Below are 19,150 nucleotides of genomic sequence, written 5' to 3'. Positions count from 1 at the left end.
CCCCATTTATTCAATGTCTAAGATACATAAAAAAAAGGGAAATAATTTGTCATGGGAAATGATGTTTGCATTTCATCTCATATTACATTTTCCTCATATTGCTGTGTGGCAACACTCCATGTTCTGTTATCACGTACCATGAAATATGGCGATGTGTAACCATGCATGAACGTTTACAGTATAATTACTAAGTACTTATCGTGTAATTTCTACTGTCTATCCAATTATATATATATACACCCAGACTCAAAGTTGATATGTTATTCTACTGCCTTGTAAAACTCCACTTTTTCATTGTTCATAAAAAATGCAGTGTTGAAAATGTAGGGCATTAACATTTTTATGCGTGGGGTTAGTGAGGCTTCACACTTCACATGTCTCAGTTGTCAAGTCAAGATGCATTGAAATGTCTTCTCATTCAGCCTAAGGTTGTGTTCTGCAATATTGATAAGGACTGCCACACACCTGGAGTTTCCATTCGAGGCTGTGGAAACAAGTCTATATTTTGTCAGTTTGACTGACATCTAGTCTATGAAGTGATACTTTCCAAAACTGGCAGTGGTGGATGATTGATAAATTCTCACTGAGAAATGTGTACGTCGTATATTTTGAGATTTAGGGAGCATGTTATTACATCTCCCTCCAGCTGGATCGTGCTTGTTTTGTGTTTGGTATGTATGATCGTAACAAATACTAAAACAATAATAAAAAAAAAACAAACAAACAAAAAAAACATAACACTTTATGGAAATGTATTTATGCATGCATGTATATATATCTGTCTGTATATGTATGTTTATATTTACACTTACACAAGTAATGCCAGTGGACTGAAGTCACGGAAGGAGAAGGCAAACCGTGGACTGAGCTCTATGCTGTGTGAGTTTCTGCTGTGAGTCACTGAGTTTGTCTCAGACTGAGGCTATTCAGGTCTGACGCTCAGAGGTGAATTAGGGCTTCCATCTGAGACAGGACAGCAACCAAATGATGGCAGCCATGCCCCGTGGCTGAAGGCCCACAACTGAGAGTAAAGCCTTGTATGCGTGCATGCGTGCGACGATTTTTGTTTCAAAATACACAGACAAGAGAAATGAGGAGAAAGAACAAGCACCCCATGGGCTTCCCTCCTTCCCGTCTTGAGCCTCGGTCTGAAATGCTCTGCACCTGGATGAAAAAGCCCCTATGAGGAAAGAGAACGCATTTTGCACCGAAACTGTAAACACAGGGGATGACTCAGGGGTGAGTAGTTCCAGCCTGGACATACCGTTCACACGGATCGGTCGGAGTCAGCGATGCACGTCTGCACCACCCCTCCACAGCATCACTACTGTAGCCCCTATCTCTGCCTCTCACCTATGATGTTACTCATCAATTCACGATCCATCCACCGTTGAGCAGGCGTCTAATAAATCTGACAGCAACGTACCATTTCAATTCAAACATTTGCTAAGGTAGAAGATCAGCATGCTTTTTTTTTTTTTTTTTTTACATGTTTGCCACAAACAAACTCCAACTGTTTTAGCTGAATTCATTTATCTGTGTTAAAGAATATGAAACATTTCCACTATTTCTTTGGCAAGAAACAACAGTCTACCATTTTAAAAGACATCCACCATCTCAAAAATCATTCTAGGTGAAGAGCCTTATCCTAGACGCAGCTTTACTTTCGACTTCTGAGAACTCCTGCCAAAAAACTGGGTCATTGCCCAACGGATGGCCCCTGCGAAGAAGTTTTGGGAACGGAGGTGAACTCTGAGGCTGAGGCTAAAGAAACATCACCTGTTCATCTGGCAGCATGGGGTATACAGGAATGTGTGTCTTTTTTCCACTTCAATGGATGAACCACTTAATGGCACCAATTTACATAGTAATTATGTGGCAGCCTGTTTCATTTTAACCGAACAGTGGGAAAGGCCCGGCATCCAAGTAGAAATCATTTGTGCGGGGGTGACCTTGACTAAGTCTGAACTCCGACCCACAAAACAAACGGTGAAGAAAAAAAAAAAAAGTCCTACCAAAATAACTGGTATTGCATCATAATTTACCCCTAAAACCTTGAGCTGCTATTTCACCCACGAGTAAACAACTTCCTTGTGACTTCCTGTGAAGAGAACAAAGCACCACAAGCTAACCACTATACGCTTTCAAGTTGAAGTATTCTGACGAAAATTAAAGTGAACCTTGGACAAATGTGGAAACATTTACAACTGTACAGACTCATTCCAACAACACAAGGCTCCGCCTACAGAAACAAGAGGAGAAACACTACCTCCTCTCTGCTTGACTGCACAGGAGGAACAGACCTGTTCAGCGTTGCATTATTAATGACCTCACAGCATCTGAAGTAGTGACAGCACTCTCACCTGGATCAGGAAAATGCTAATGTCACCCTCCCACTACCTTTGAGCTCAACAACCAGAGTACGCTTAGAGAACAGATGAATAACCCTCTCTGAAAGCACAGGATTTAAATGGGTTATAAAATGTGACACTCTCAGACAATCTTCTCAAGTGAAGGCAAATTTCAGGGTACGGACAATGCTGGAAGCTGAATGATAGTTCCTATTGAGGCATGGGAAAAAAAAACAGGAGGTCTTATGCTACTTTGAACGTTTGTGTAAAATTAGCAAAATAGTGTGATGAGGTTCTTTTTTTTTTTTTTTTTACCCATGTTCAAAGGCTCATTAGTCTCTTTTGGCAATCCCCCAGCAAAACCAGAGACACTGAACATGGAAAAAAGACAGATCGAAAGAAAGAAAGAAAGAAAGAAAGAAACAAGACAAAAGAAAATTAAACCAAAATGCTTTCATCCTAGTGGCAATAATTTAAGAACTAATATATACAACATGAAAAACAAAGGCAATTGGTGGAACTAAAAAGAACTTAACATTACATCTTACCACTTACTTGGCAATTAGTCAATTCAGTTTGAGTCCTTGGGTTTAAATTTTAATTGCTGGATTAAAGAAGAGTTCAAAGTTTAATGTTGTGAACATGCCACACAAGAATAATGAGAGACTGCTATATTAATTTAATAATCTGTTTAATTATTGTGAGGAAAAAACATCTCACAGTAATTAATTCTTCTGCACAAATTGGAGAAAAAAAAATCATAAACATTTTTTAAATTATTTTATTATAATTGCTGCCATGCAATTCTTATGTTGAAAAGTAACATTTAAAATGCCACTTGTGTAATTACCTTTGAATGGTCATGGACACAAAATAAATAAGTGAAATTAAAATGTAAAAAGCAGTGCATGTTGTAGATTTCAAACAACCAATATAACTATTCTAATTGATTCCAAAACCTCCAAACTCTACACCTACTCAATTTCTGCTCTATTTCCATCTTAAAACTGAAAGGGGTTGAATTACCATAGAGCATGGTGGAACTTAGAGTAAAACTACATTTAATCTAATCACATGAGCTCAGCTCGTGCCAGGTAAGGGGCCTCACTCCCTCTTTATAAGATGAATGACCTGTAACAGGTTTGTAGGGTGGTGGTTCTGCTGCGATCGCTTTCAAACTGCCTTTTGAAGACCGAGGAACGAGATGAGAGCCAGAGGGATGTTAGAATCTGGACCACTTGTAATAATTGCTTCAGCGGCAAGCGGCCACACCATGTGAGAGAGACAGAAAGCATGAGCCAATCTCAAAAATAATTGAGAAATTTAGACAAGGCAACCATTAACCTTCGCCACACAGAGATGCCACATTAAAGGAGCATGAAGATCAATGAATAGGAGCGTAATGGAATGTCATCAAGCTAGCTGCACGAGCTGACCTAAGCTGCTAGGAGAACAAAGACCCTCAAAATGCCTCTCTGTCACATTTCTATCATTTTCATACGTATACCAACCCAACCGCGCCCCCCCCCCCCCACCAAACCCCCCCCGCCCCCCCACCAAACCCCCCCGCCCCCCCAATCCAAGCCTGAAGGACATGAGAGTTATGGTGCTTGTGACTCAAAAGCTCTTTCTATAACGCACGTACAAAGAGCCATCAAATACTCTCAGTGAGGATCAGACTAAAGATGCAAGGCCAACGGAACGCGGAGAAACAAACGGCTGAGTTTCGCTGCGTGGAGAACAGTACCACCAGTTTGTCCCAAAGGCGAAGGAAGCAGATCCGTCAACACCGCTGCGGGTACCTAGGCGAGGGTGTTTAGAAAAGGCCGGTGGGCGTGTTCAGGTTAACACCTGGACCATCACTTCGCAGGTCAGTGTGATGTGTAATGGGAGACTGGTGATTCAGAATGACAGGGGATAATTTAGTTAAAAAAAAAGAAAAAGAAAAAAAAACTTAACCGTTCATCTGACGTGAACAAAAGAATCTTTCTTAAAAACAGTTATTATCTGCTGTGATATCTCGCCGCTAAGGATGAAATTAATTTGAAGAAAAGGCCGTTCATCGTATACGTACACATACAAAGCCATGCATTCGTGTGTGTCTAATACAGACACATTAGAGGGTTGCCTGGTGTCAACATTTTTTTTAAATGCAGCGCTAAGGGATAAGACAAACTATTATATTAACGTCACGCTTTACCTCACACAAATATGGTATTTTGCTCTTTCATCAGAATGGTGGCACTCCAATGGCAGAATGAACATTACCCTGTCAGAGAAAGGAATTTGAAAAAAAAAAAAAATGCCTGAGAGCTTTCTCGGAACAAGCAAGAAGACAAGAGAACCCAAAGCCTATTTATGCTTCTACACTTGGCATCTGGGGGGAGACAGCCGGAGCAATAGAAAAATAGTAAGCGTTTTAATATTTTCCACACTTCCACCCATAAAAAAAGGGAAGTGAGTCTGTAGTGAAAGCCCCACTCCTCCTCCCGCCCCCCCTGCTGCTAACCCCCCCCACTCCCCCACCCCACCCGACTCCTGGATTTATTCAGAATCACTGAAGCTTCACCGGTGACCACAAATTGACATCTGCAGGAGCTTGCAGTCAATAATCCCTGTGTGTTTAGCCTGGAGGTATGTATTCCTCATACCCCATACTACGAGGAAAACTGCCTTTCAAAAAAAAAAAAAAACGATTCCTCCGACCGCCGCAAATTGAGTCCCACCGAATAAGAGAGAGGAGAGCGAAGACTCCAGGAAGGACCAGAACATTCCCTACAACAAGCCGTCTCCCTACCTGATCATCTGTCCGGACAAACCCAGACCTGACAGATAAAAAGAACCGAGAGATGCTCCCTGATCTCACTTTCTCTCTCTCTCTCTCTCTCTATCTGACTGGCTCTTCTCTATAAGGCTCACCTCGCTTCTCTGCGTGGTTCACTTACCTCTGTACAGGATATAGCACTTAATGCGCAGTCAAAATTGATGCAAATTGATTTTCCAGAAGATTAGGATGAATCCATATGTGAGTAGAGTCACTTGTCTGACCTTTTCAATAAATCAATTAGACCCACGTAGAGTCTCAGTAGGAGAAGTTCAGCTCTGTGGGCCATGTGGTGGTATATAAATTATCAACACCTTACTTCATACATAATACATACCCTCCGCTCCTCCTCCAAAAAAGAAAAAGATTTAAATTGTGAGTGTGGCCAGGTGCATTTTCTCTATCTCGGCTCTTGTAGTTGAAGGAATTAAAGTGAGTGACAGACAGGTAGGCTTAATATGGCAAGAGCTTTTTAATTCTGCTCTGCATCTGTCTTCTAGGTTTAGGCGGATTTTATTTTTTCCAAGTCTTGCATATTTCAAGTAAATAAAAAAAAAATCCTTTTGGTGGCACTAAATGATTCATCAACGACAACGGAGTTCAAAGGTACCTTGTGACTGCTGGAATTACCTGACGCTTTGGGTTCGGATTAGCTAGCCTTCAGATAAAAGCTAGCGAGAAAAAAAAAAGAAGAAGAAGAAGAAGAAGAAAAGAAAAAAAAAAAGAGAAACAGATGAGGCGATGAAGGCTGTAAGTTCTCTAAACATATTCTGATGACAGCATCTAGCTGCGGCCTCACTTCACAGCAGGCGTAAATGCTACATTAAAGAGCGCGCAAACCAGTCAGACAGCTACACCTACAGCTGAAGAAATCAACACACTGTCAACTCTGTGCAAGGCTCAGCTGATTTTGGCCTGTTTTCTTCTTCTCCTCCTTTTATTTATTTATTTATTTTTGTGGTGAAGATGACGGAGTAAACCTTTGCAGCTGGACCAAAACTGTTTTAAGTTCTTATGCATTTTAGGCGGTCATCTGGTTGCTGTTTCCTCAAACGGGACCTGACAGTAAACGCAGGCATTTACATTGAGTGTAACACATTATGTCCGTGTAGACTTACTCATACGGTCCCTGCGTCCTGTAGCCATATTCCAGGGCTTTGTCATATTGGTCGAGGCTGATGCACGCATCCAGAGCCATGTCCAGCACTCTGAGCAGGTAGATGTTCCTGTCCGGGACAACACCTCCGTGATTGTCTAGTAGAACTTGACATTGCGTCAGTAGTTCTTCCCACTCTGTTATTAAGGTGCAGTTAAGGACATGCTTGAAAAAAAAAAATAAGTGGTGTTAAGAAAAAAAAAAAAAAGAATAAATGTTTTCAAAGTCAGACAAGAACAGCCCAAGGGCGAAGCGATGGGAACTGAGGAAAAAAAAAAGCAGAAATCTTTGCACCAGTCCTTACTCTTTAAACACAGGGGAGATGAAATCAGTGTCTGACATGTTCACAAAATAACCCGACCGCCCCCCCCCCCAAAAAAAACAAAGCTACTGAATGATAGAAGACAGAGTTAGCCGGGGGCTGTTTACGTAATTCTGTCTCAATATGAAGGTACTGAGGCCCCCCTGGCTACGGCTTCTCTGTATTTAACTGTTGATTCGCAGTCAAGGTTTACATGAGTTAACGCAGAGCCTTTACGTTTTAATGAACTTAGCATAAAGGATACGCTGGTCGGCCTGAAGTCGCTCTAAGTGAGGGATGGCATCTCGGATCGTTTGCCAGGCTTCCGTTTCCCCAGCCAGCATATCTGAATCCTAGTCATTAAAAAAAAAAAAAAAAAAAGTCATAAAACAACAAAGAAAGATCATGATTAACCAGGATTACAAAGCGCCAGCAAATACAAAATGATCTTTTCATAAAATCAAAAAAATGAATTAAAATTGAACATTGCAGGCCGAGACATAAGTATCGTCGTGCAGTGCAGTTCAGTATTTTGGTTTGAAGAGGTGATATCATTTTCAGGTGGTAAAATAAGCCTGACAGTGAGTGATTTTGCGAAAAATGAAACACCTCTTGTCCTTCAACGGGGTCACACCAACATCCAACAGATCGTTGGGGAGAGAACCACTGAGCTCCATCCAAAACGTGGAACCGTTCTCTAACCCCCACCCCCCACCCACTGTTAAACAGTTCTTAGGAGGACAATTATTCCCAAATGAACTCTACTGAAGTCAAAACAGATTATGCACGGCAACAGCCTACGAAACTTTGAACGCGAATCTTCATCTCACCGAAAGCGGGATAAGTGTGTAGACAGCCCTTCCACTCTGATACCGCGCTGTTGGTGCAGACAGCTTTGCTTGTCAGTCTTGCAAAATTCATAGAAAAACCGCAGCACGCTTGTTAAAATTTAATGCTGAAAAAGTTAGTTGAGACGTGGAGGCAAAAGACAGCTGAGAAAAGAGTAAACGGCTTGATTGGAAACACTGGTGATTGGGTAGTGTGTATTTACCTCCTCGCATGCCTATTTGTTTTATGGGATAAAAACACGGGTTGGCTGTCAGAAGGAGACATGCTAATGCGCTGAGGGCGCTCCCCCTGATCAACGCAGTATTGACGGATGACTGAGAAGATAAACAAGCCCAGAGAGGGTAACAATGGAGCTGCCATTGGTGCCGTTCGGATCGCATTTCCCTCGCGTCTAAGAGCGGTAACAATCTGCTTGACGACTATCGATCTTTTGGGAAGTGTGGGAGAGAAGGCACGTCAATGGAGTGTCCTTTCATTGGGAATAATACAGCAGAGGCTAGCATTATCCCCATAATGACTGTTTTCCCAATGTTTAGCACAATTTTGTTGACAGACAGTAGATTGTGGTCTTGTGGGAATAATGATAACATTTGGAGATGAATAGGGCTAGGGCAAAAAAAAAAAAAATTGAAAAATGCGAGTCCGCCAATTTTCAGTACTTTTCAGCAGATGTTCTCACACGTGTTTACATTGAGTTACAGTCACAAACACTTTCTAGACGTTTTAAACTGCCGCTAATAACTGTTTTCATCCACTGAACACGAAGCTGATTTGACTAATCAAGCCCAGAAACTAGAGTTAAGATTGTGTTCATGTGTAGCACACCATAAAACAGTTTGTGACAAAATCCTCTTATTTGTTGTCCCGGTTTTCATTGCGGTTACGATGAATTCAACATGAAAGGAACGCGGTTTGTTTATAAAGCTCCAACCATCAAAATGCAACAAAAACATTCAACATGAAAAGTATGAGAAAATGAGAAAGGGGACTAGGAAAACGTCCAAGGTGATTTTATGTAACAGGGCTGGAAATTGTAGCGCTCAGGTCAGTGAGGGCATCCTCATTTTGGTGTGAGTCGAGAAATCTGTCGGAGTCAAAGGGGTGACGATCTGGAGAGATTACCGTCAGACACAGATTCTCCTGGGGATTCAGGTACCTAAGCCTCAGACACATCAAAGCCCTGTGCAGTTGGACTTAGGACTTGCTACTGAGTGACAATATGGCTCTACGCTAACCAGACAGACTCATCCCGCGCCCCGCAGGTCTCAGCCCAAGCCTTACCACTGTCTTCTCACTGACTGTAAACACATTGTCTATCTGTCTGTCCGTCTGTCTGTCTGTCTGTCTCTCTTTCTCTCTCTAACTCTCACAAACGCAGACACACACACACACACACACACAAAGACATAGACATAGACATAGACACAGACACACACACACATAGACACAGACACACAGACACAGACACAGACACAGACACACACACACACACACACACAGCACAACACAGCACAGCACAGCACAGCACAGCACAGCACAGCACAGCATGGTTATTGTGAAAAACAAATAAAAAAAAATTATATGTAGCCATTGTACAGTCATTTCTGTGTCAGACACCACAAGGTCACGCGGACTGAAGTAGGTATATATCATTTTTCCCCTCTGAAATGAAACATATTGAAATGTGTTTTAAATAACAGGGGAAACCTCTGGAAATGTCAGCCGCAATGCAGAACGTAACTGCTCGAGACCCAAAGAAAAACTTTTGTAATGAAGATACAGTGAACATTATTTAAACTCCTTTTTCTGTATGAATGACGAATCCCCAGAGACAAAAAAACGGGGGACGTTTGGGAGACGTGTCACCCTGATTCTGGCCACACTGACATCTACTGGGCATCATGTACATTACCTGCCATTTGGCACCATTAACAAGGTCCACAATCAGCAACATCAGTGTATAATAAAGAGATAGAAGCCCGTTGGGTATCAGCCTCCTGAGATCTGGATGTAATAGAAGATTAAAATGTTTAAACTGCACACAGACCATCACATTTATAGAACATAGTTAGAAAACCTACGTCTGTTTGAAGAGGTCTAAATAACAACAGGACTTAGCTTAGAGCAGGCATTAAGACAATATCCTGTGGATTGTAATTATTCAGGAATGAAGAAAAACTACAGGAAAAAGGCGCAATCTGAAAATTCATAAATATAAATCACACATTTTATAACCATACCACAGACTGGACAATGAGAAATAAATCACAGTTTTGAATGGGTTCTCTTTTTTTCATTTACTTTTGCATTTGCATGCTTTGTACGCGCTGTTTAACCTCTGGATTTTTGGACTTCTGAGTTATCAAATATTCAACATAACTAGCACAACAGTTTGCCAGAGGGGGCCTGACCCAGGAGGAAAAAAAAAAAAAAAAAGCATCTCATTTGATGTTTGAACGTTGACTTTATTGTCCCGTTAAGTGCTCTAGTCAAGAAATACTTGTACTGCGAATAGATGTTTGAATGAGAGAAAATGAAAAGCAGGCCAGGAGGCATCGAGCACACTCTCTTTTATCAAAGTGCTGTAGCTCTCTCTCTCTCTCTCTCTCAGTGGGACGCCTTTTTGTGGCCGAGCAGTAGCCGCTAACTCCAAGATCTCTGTGCCGAGGGAGACAAAGTTGAACTGAGTGACAGAGTATAAAGTTATAAGTGCTCTTTTCCTTCACTACCGGTCATCCTTTTTTTTTACCTCTCGCTGTGCACATGTGCACCTGTATGTTCACGCACCAGTGTGTGTTAGGACAGTACAAGGAAAAAATGTGCTGACTAAGCCTGAGTGTATGCATGTATGTGCTAGTGTTTGTTCATGCGTACATGTTCATTTACATGTAAGTAACTATATATGATGAACAGCAAATAGAGAGCCATAACATGGCTTTGGGCCACCACAAGACACCAGGACAGTTTCAATGCACTTTGGCCTAGATTCTATAAGTGTTTGGAATGCTGGTTGACACCACCGTTTTCCATAAGACATTCTGTCATGTGGTATTACACTGATAGTGATGAAAAACCACTGTTTCAGGCACCACTCCAGAATCTTGCATAACTGATGGGTCGATATTTGGTCAGCGAGACGACCACTAAACATGTTTTATATCTTTCTCAGATTCATCAAACCACTCTGTGACCACTTGTACCTCTCGGTTACGGAGGAAGAGGCCAGGCACATTAGGATAGAAACACTAGGACGGAGGAGAGAATAGCTTTGTAAACACTGGCATATCACTTACTTGTCTTCTAAGGGCTTCAGACTTAAACCATGCCAGGAAAATAGACGAGGCATAAGAGGCCCTCCACAGCTTCTCTGCAGGGGATCGGAGCTTTTTGGTCGATAGGTTTGCTTTGGTGGGCGCGAATTGATCAGTTTATCGAGAGCAGGGTGAAGGATGACTCATCTGCCCATCTGATCATTTTTCCCCCAATGCTCAGTAGATAACCGCGTGAGGGTTTTTTTTTTCTCCACAGTCTTTTTCAGGCTCAGCTGCCTGAGTCTTTAATCACATTTTTAGTTGTAACGAGGGGGCTCTGCGTTGCGGTCTGGCCACAGTTCGCCCGTCCTTCCGCTTCTCAATGGAGCGATGTTGATGAAATGACCTGCTCATGCCCTGGACCGATGTTTGCAGTCAGCTGATTGAGAGTCGTTCGTGTGTTACGGCTTTGCATCTCAAACCAATGCGCGCACGTCACCGTCGAGGATGATGGGCTTTTGAACACGCTTAATCCAAGGCTGTTGATGTCTTTCCCGTAGGCGTCCATTACAACATCACCTTAGCATCAGCCGTCCCTTGTTAAGTATCAACAACTGGAGCAGACTTTCCTACTGAACTTCCTGCCAAACATTCTCAAGTAATCATCTCTTTTTCAGAGTCACAGAGATCTAGATCTTTCCGTTGGCCACGTTATCCAAAATAATGGGCAACTAGGTATGCCTGGATTTCATACATGACTCTAAGCATAACCGTTATGTTAACTGCTTAACTGAGTCAGGAACCACACTTGAATGGAAGCACTGGGTTTCAATATACTGTCTATCCTACATTTACTCTAAAGTCTCCTTTGTTTTGGCAGTTACCTGTACATGCAAGCACTGGTGCCAGACCACAAAAGATTCATGTGCGTGGTCCATTCACCAGAGTATATGTGCGTGTGTGTGCGCGTGCGTCTGTTTTTGTGTGTGTGTGTGTATGTGTGTGTGTGAATGTTGGGTTAAAGATGGGGTATACACTTATGACCCATCTGGCAGTGTGTACAGAAGGTACTTCCCTGCTCAGCACTGAGATAGGTTCTGTCTTTCAGTGCCTGCCAAATCTGACAGAGAGAACAGGTCTAGCAACAGTGATAAAGAGGACATAAAACACTCTAATTAACATTATTTATGCTGTACCAACCAGCATAAGACCTTAGCAAGGCCAGGTCGAGGTTTACCTGTCAGTCTCTCTTACCATTCAGTCATCTGAGGTATCATAGGGAGTGTTTGTTTTTCTAATTAAATGTGAAATTTAAAAAAAAAAAAAAGAAGAAAGAAAGAAAAAAAATTACCCAGCAATTTTCGTTTCTCCTTTTCTCAGCCTCTCCCTCTTTCCCATTCATTCAAACATAATCATTGCCCAGGTCTTACGTCAGATTCCATTTTATATTTCTCAAATCTCCACGGCTGGGAAATGGCCTTGAAGCATGAAATTATACTTCTAATTGCAGCTTCACACAATGGAGAGGGGTGGTGGCGGGGGGGGGGGGGGGGGGGGGGGGGGGGGGGGCAAAGAGACTAACACTTCTCTGTTTGACCCCCCCCCCCCCCCCCCCTTATATTAGAGGGCTGCTTTACTGTTAAACAAAATGGTTTAATTATAGGACAGGATGATATGTCAGTTTAGGAGTGTCAGAAGGCAGAGGCAGGCTAATTGTTTGTTTATTGTTTGAATGGAATAATTGACTGATTCATTTCGCTAATAATGACAGAGGAGACAACTCAAAGAGATACTTCTGAAATTGTTCACTGAGCCATCAAAATGACTTTTACTAGCCTGATTGTTTAATATGAATGAGGTTATGGCCACAAAACAACATCAATGTTTTGTACATATCAGAGAGGGACCAATTTACTAATAAACTGGGTGATAATGGTAAATTCAGGACATCAACGCAATTTTTTTTAAAGCGGTAAAGGACTAAGCAATAATTCATCAAGTATTGGGTAAAACCCAAGCGTGCGTATATAGGAATCGCTTACGGGCCGTTTCATCCCCGAAAAGTGAGTGAACAAAACACAAACATTACTTTTGTTCTTTGGGGTTATTAAAAAAAAACCCACTTAAAACATAGTTTGCCTCATATTTGATGGAAATTCAAAACTATCACCGGTCTAACAGAACCGGCGTAGCATGTTGGCGTTCGTGCAGTTTGCTGTGTGTTAACGTGTGTTCAGCGACGTGAGTGTTTATGCGTGTTCATCGTTCTGAGTGTAGAGAGTGCTGATTAAGCATAGGAAGCGACCAATGACATGGCCCTCCTCCTCCTTCTCAGCTCTGAGGGAAAAAGCTCATCCGTTTGAATCTCTGGACGTACGGCGGGGAGCTAAGCATAAGGCCACACCGACCTACCGAGATCGCGGAGCAACACACAGAGAGGTAACGAGAGGCCCTGCAGTGCTTAACAAAGAGGGCTGAGGAGAAGGCCAGAAAGGCCTCCTCTACAGGAAGTGACACTTGAGTTTCAACCCTGCACAAAGCTAATGGGCAGAGTCAGTTGGCCCGGGCAGCTAGCAAAACCCCGCTCGGGCGTCCTGCCAGCACACAAACCAGAGCCTCACTCAATCCCACACGCTGGTTCTCTAAAATGAATGACTTAAGTGAAAGACCCAAACAACGAATGAGAGATGTTTAACTTTGAATCAGCGAAATTGGATGGATTTCCAAAGCACTGATATTATTTGGGTAATAAGTTCTCAATAAATGACAGGTTGTATGGATTTGGATTTTCTCAAAAAAAAAAAAAAAAAAAAAGAAGAAAGAACTACATACGACTGTTTCGTGGACCGTTACCTCATGCCTCAGTTCATCAAATTTGTATTTATTTGGGGATAAAGTGCTCAGAAAGAGAATAGTGTAATGCACATCCAAGGCTTTTCCATTTACTACAGAGCCTCAGTCTTAAACAGAAAAGGAACGAGAAGCTTCTGGAATGTGAGAAAGATTCCCATAAACCCTGCCCGCGCCCCTTTGGCCTCCTGTTCCTGGATCCGGAGTAATTTCTGCCCCCCCCCCAGCCCCTGTAGCAGGTTAAACAGGTGCCTGTGTGTTTCTGCCACAGAGGCTGTCTCTCCTGACACGGCAGGTCATGAGTCATGGACCTCTCTCTCATCATCGCCGTCCGCCTGGGAAGTCCTCACACACATCACCTGTAATTATCACTCGCTGTCACTGTCCGAAGCTCACGCTCTCGCTCTGTCTCTCTCTCTGTCTGTCACACACACACACACACACACACACACACAATGAAAGCTATTGTCTGAGAGGGTAACTCACTATAGATTGCTCCATCAAAGAGAGACCAAGCGGAACAGACCGGCAAACACATCATTGCGAGCAGACAGTATCTCTGCGTACACTCATCCCGCTCATCTCTCTTATTCATGAAGGATATTATAATTCCAATTACAAACACGAGTGTAAAATTTACATACTTTACGGTGCAGCACCTTTTGTTCTTGCTAGAACGTGTGGTTGACAAGCTTCTGAGGTTTACAGGGCGGATGTGCAGAAGCTTATGGGCAGAGTCAGTGAGAGCAAATACACTTCGCTAAGGCCCTCTCTCTATATTCGACAGGCAATATTGTTAAAAAAAACAAAAAAAACAATTCACAAATACACCCCCCTTCCTCATATTATACTGTGGTTCCTCAGTCATTGTACAAACCCCTATAGATCCAGTAATGAGCAGGCAAATTACAGTGAGTGGGAGAAAGCATTTAAATGCAAATGCTAAGTAGTGAGAGACGGAGCATAATTATGTGTGTATGTAGTAAAAAAGGTGATGTTTGAGTTATTTCCTCAGATGGGAAAATACTGGCAGAGCTGGGGAGGGAATATTTTATCTGTCTGAGAATGATTTGACCAAAAACTATGTCTACTCCTCACCCCCACCTCCCACGACCTCCCACGATCTCCTTTCCATTTTTCCCCCTTTTAGCACCATGTTTTAATCCTGCTTTTTGTTTCAAGGTCACAGTGAAAAGCAGCCGGTAGCTTTAAAGGGCAGCTTTTTTGGAGGGTGGGGGGTGGGGGGAGGGGTGTAAGCGCCATCCCTATGATCTCATAAGAACTATCTGAGAGTTTAGCCATGCAGTTCTGATATGACAAAACACATAGCTCCCACCTTGGTGAGTGCTAGAGCAGTCTAAGTTACCGCTCTAGTCTCAGATGATTTCAGCCATCTCAACATGAGAGCACAACATTCGTTCAGTCACAGAACGGTGAACCTCTGCGTTCAAAAAGACATGACGTAAGTCTCCTCATGTACTGTTCCATCTCTGACACTTTGAGATAGACACAAAACAGGCAGGACGTGAAGCACAAGCTGTCTTAGCAAAATAACCGAAGCAATGAAAACTAGATGCTCTCGACATTACCTCCATCACTTGAGTCAAAGCCAACACTCTCACTCTTCTGTTTGCCAGATATTGTAACTTGTCGATTTATAGCAAGAGGTACAGGTTTCAAATACAGCTGGGGAGAATGCCTAGAGCCAGCAAGGTTCTCTCTCTCTCTCTCTCTCTCTCCCTCTCCCCCCCCCCCCCTGTTTTCTTCTCTTTCTCCGTTTTTTTCTCTCTCTCCCTCTCTCTCTGTGTTTTTTTCTCTCTCTCTCTTTTCCTCTCTGAAGAAACACCCTGCAGCCTGGAGCGGGCCTATTTATTGCTGTCTGTTCCAGTCCTTGCAGCGATTCAAGGAGAGGTCACTGTGGGCAGTCATGTAGGTGTAAGAGTGTTGGGTAGAGCAGTCTTCCTGCGGCTTAATGCACTTATCCACTGTATGCCATGCTGGCATGCAGTCAGGGAAAGTACAGAATCAGTCATCATTATCCAACTCCGTCTGTCAGTTCTGCCTTACTCCAGTCAAGTCTAGTCATCAACTCAGCACTGCTCATGAACAAACACATTCTCTCTCTCTCTCTCTCACACACACACCCCCCTCCCTCTCTCTCTTCTTCCCCTCCTCTCTCAACTCTTAAAACTCCTTCTCTCTCTGTTGTCTTTATACGTGCCATTTATTTCTTACCTCCTTCTCCTTCTTAATTTTAAACATTTCTTCACTTTCACGACCACCCTGCTCTTTTGCTCTCTAAACACAAAACGTGAGCCTCTGCTTTTCCCCTGTCTGCATTCCATCAGAGGCTGCGGTCCTGACACGCTCCTGTCACCGTGGCGATGGCCACCGATGACAGGTAGAGCACAGGACAGGTTTTTTGGGGGGGCGGCGAGGAAGAGCTCAGTTAGGGCAGCTAGCGGACTGACAACGCTGACAGATCGCTATGGAAACTAAAAGAGACACAGGAGCAGAGGAGAAGAGCAGTGAGGAGAGAACAGGAGAACATGAGAGGAGAGAGCGCGGAGGAAGACGGATGACAGCAAGGCCACGGGACAATGAGGCAGAGCAATCGTTCCTACAGGATAAGAAATGAGAGAGGAGGGGAGAGACAGATAGAGGAGATAAAAGGATGAAAGAGAAGGTAAGAGGAAAGAGAGAGAGATAAAAGAAGGATGAGATGAGGAAGAGAAAGACAGAGAGACAGAGAGTTGAACAGGGAAAGAGAGTGGAACAAGGGGAGAGACATTATAGGTAAAGAAAGAGAGAGACAGAGAGAGAGAGAGTGCAGGAGAAAGAGAGAAAGAGAGAGAGAGAGAGAGAGAGAGAGAGAGAGAGAGGGAGAGAGAGTTGAACATGGAGAGAGAGAGAGAGAGAGAGAGAGAGGGGCACATGGGAAGAAAGATGACCATTACAGTGGGAGAGAGAGAGAGAGAGGGAGAGGTCTGTTACCTTGTCTGCCCTGGTGCATCGTTGGCATTGACAGAAGAAGTGGTACTGCTCCTGTAGTTGCCTCCGTCTCTCTGTGCTGGGAGCAAGGACATCTGTGTAGCTGATAGTCAGCTGGTGGAGGGAAAAGGGGAGAAAAGCCTTCACAAACAAAAAAAAAAAGCGCACTCATCTCTGAGACGTGAGAAACACTGAGTCTCCTAGAGCAATTACATCTCCCCAGGTGAGATCGCCTCGCAAGAACAGCTCTGAGAAGCTCTCAGCGAATCTGAACACTGCGATGAAACCACACAAACATTCCTGTTTTTGGTTTATTTGAAGGAGATAAACATGCAGATAGAAAAATGTCTATGCACTACTCTGTAATTTTCTGCGTATACATGTGTTATGTACGTGTGCGTGTGTGTGTGCGCGTGTGTGTGTGCGTTCGCCCTGCCCTCCTTCAGACGAGCTGTTGACACGGCTGCCAAAGGCATAATAACAGGTGAGCGGAGTGAAAAAGGTGCAGTCAGAGCTAAATGACAAGAACGTGAATGTTTTGAAAGTGTTCATTATGGGCTCTAAATGGTGAGTCAGGAAAGCTTTAACAATGATTGCATTTCCTGATGGTTAACAGACTGTTTGTGGAGTGTACAAATGCACTGTGTCCAGCCGTCCAGCCGTCCGGCGGTTTTCTACGGGGATGAATGTCCGGTCATTAAACGTGTCAGTTTGAGTGGGTGAGAGAGAGTGAGAAGGAGGGAGGGATGGAGAGATAGTGAGAGCGAGAGAGAAGGAGAGATAGAGCCAAAGAGAGAGATCCATCAGCATATGTCCTGTTCCTGTGTGGCTCTCTCTGTGTGTGTGTGTGTGTGTGTGTGTGTGTGTACATGTGGGTGGATGAGCACTCATGTAGTAGAACACCTCATATATCTTCCTGCTGCTTTCTCATTACTTTTCCTGCATATGGAATATGTGCTTTTAATTCCCTGTCTCTCTCTCACCCTCCCTCTCTCCCACACACTCGCTCTCTCTCTCTCTCTCTTTTCCCGTTTCATTCCTCTGACTGTCAAAGACAAACTAAGCATGACCAGATGGTATACTTTACAATCCCTAAACATTAGAAGAAAAAATAAACAACTTTGCGAGCAAAATGAAGTGCTTTATGAAGTATTCCATTAGTGCAGCGGTGGAGTATGTACAGACCACGTTGACCTTGAAGATGATATTCAGGGACTAACAAATGTTCTTTAGACAGCTCATTACATTCATTACAAAGCACCTGTGTGGATGGCTCAGGTCAGATCACATGGAGACGTGTTAAGAGATGAGATTCAAGTGTGTCGTGACGTAACGTTGGCTGCTACTTCATTAATCCAGCTGCGAAGAAGCTTACTCATTGTGCGTGAGTGTCAGGGAGAATTGTCACCAGGTTAAATGGGGGATAATTGGAGAAAACACTGCTGACCTATGCGTGAGTGCTGATACTTCCTGAAAATCAAATTATGCTGATGCAATTTTCTGATAAACTCTGTGAACCGCATGCAACTTTATCCATCTGATGAAGTGTGAATATGGGTAAGCACGAGTGTGTTTATGAGTGTCTGTGAGTGTGAGTGAGTGCCTTGTGTGTGTGTGTGTGTGTGTGTGTGTGTGTGTGTGTATGTGTGTGTGTGCGTGTGTGTGTGTGTGTAATGACTCACTAAGAGCTTGGTAGGAACAGGTCAGCGTACTCTGTGCTGTAACAGAAGAGTGTATGTGTGTGTGTGTACGCGCGTGTGTGTGTGTGTGTGTGTCTGTGTGTGTGTGTTTGTAAATGTGTTTAGATTAGGGCAACAGTGTGTGTCAGAGCATGCAGATTATCTGTTTGTCCATGAGTACGTGAGTGAGTCTGCTGCACACTTGTGTGCGCGCGCATGTGTGTGTGTGAGTATATATATGTATGTGTGTGTGTGTATGTGTGTGTGTGTGTGTGTGTGTGTGTGAGAGTGTGTGTGTATGCTGTATGTGTGTCTACCACAACTGGATTTATACCTCCTCTTGGGGCTGGATGTCCCTGACGGCACGCAGCTGGAGTCTCTTACCCTCAAACACCATGACGCAGTTGGGCTGGCAGTCGTGATTCAGCAGGGACATACTGGACAACGGAGAGACAGTTTAGACTACAGACAAGAAGACTTAACCGCCACCTCAGTCTACAGTTCCCATATGTTCATCAGTACACTACATGACGACTACACGAAGTGATATAGAGCCCAATGGGTTATGGTATCCGAGGGAACGATTCACATTACTAAAATATCCCTTTTCTATGTAAAACAAGCTCTCCCCACAGAACACATGAAATGAATAAATGATGAGGTACTGCATTTTCATATTAAAAAATAAAGGCTTGGCATTTGCCTTTGATCTCTGAGGCTGTACTGTTTTGGTTTTAAGTGTGACTGATGGAGAAAAAGAAAACAAAACAAAAAAAAATAGAAAAAAAAACCCTCACAGCTGATGGGTATTCAGCTCTGTCAAAAATCCAAATCCTCAAGTTATTAATGCTAAAGTCTCCAAACAACTGCTCCTCCCACCACAAAAACAAACAACTGC

At 43.2% G+C, this 19,150-nt stretch overlaps 1 protein-coding gene across 1 annotated transcript in view; it reads right to left on the bottom strand.

Moving 5' to 3' along the window:
* smyd3 (SET and MYND domain containing 3) overlaps positions 1 to 19,150 on the bottom strand; it is a 133,415-nt gene that overhangs the window by 8,754 nt on the left and 105,511 nt on the right. The window contains exons 7-10 of the mRNA XM_030787132.1: positions 18,587 to 18,689; positions 16,577 to 16,687; positions 6,898 to 6,985; positions 6,294 to 6,468 (exon numbers count right to left, since the gene is read on the bottom strand). Coding sequence (XP_030642992.1) covers positions 6,294 to 6,468; positions 6,898 to 6,985; positions 16,577 to 16,687; positions 18,587 to 18,689 — 477 coding nt within the window. The remainder of the gene's footprint in view (positions 1 to 6,293; positions 6,469 to 6,897; positions 6,986 to 16,576; positions 16,688 to 18,586; positions 18,690 to 19,150) is intronic.

Source organism: Chanos chanos, chromosome 1 (genome assembly GCF_902362185.1).
Source record: "Chanos chanos chromosome 1, fChaCha1.1, whole genome shotgun sequence".
Taxonomy (NCBI): Eukaryota; Metazoa; Chordata; class Actinopteri; order Gonorynchiformes; family Chanidae; genus Chanos; species Chanos chanos.
This window is presented reverse-complemented; position numbering and strand designations above follow the sequence as displayed.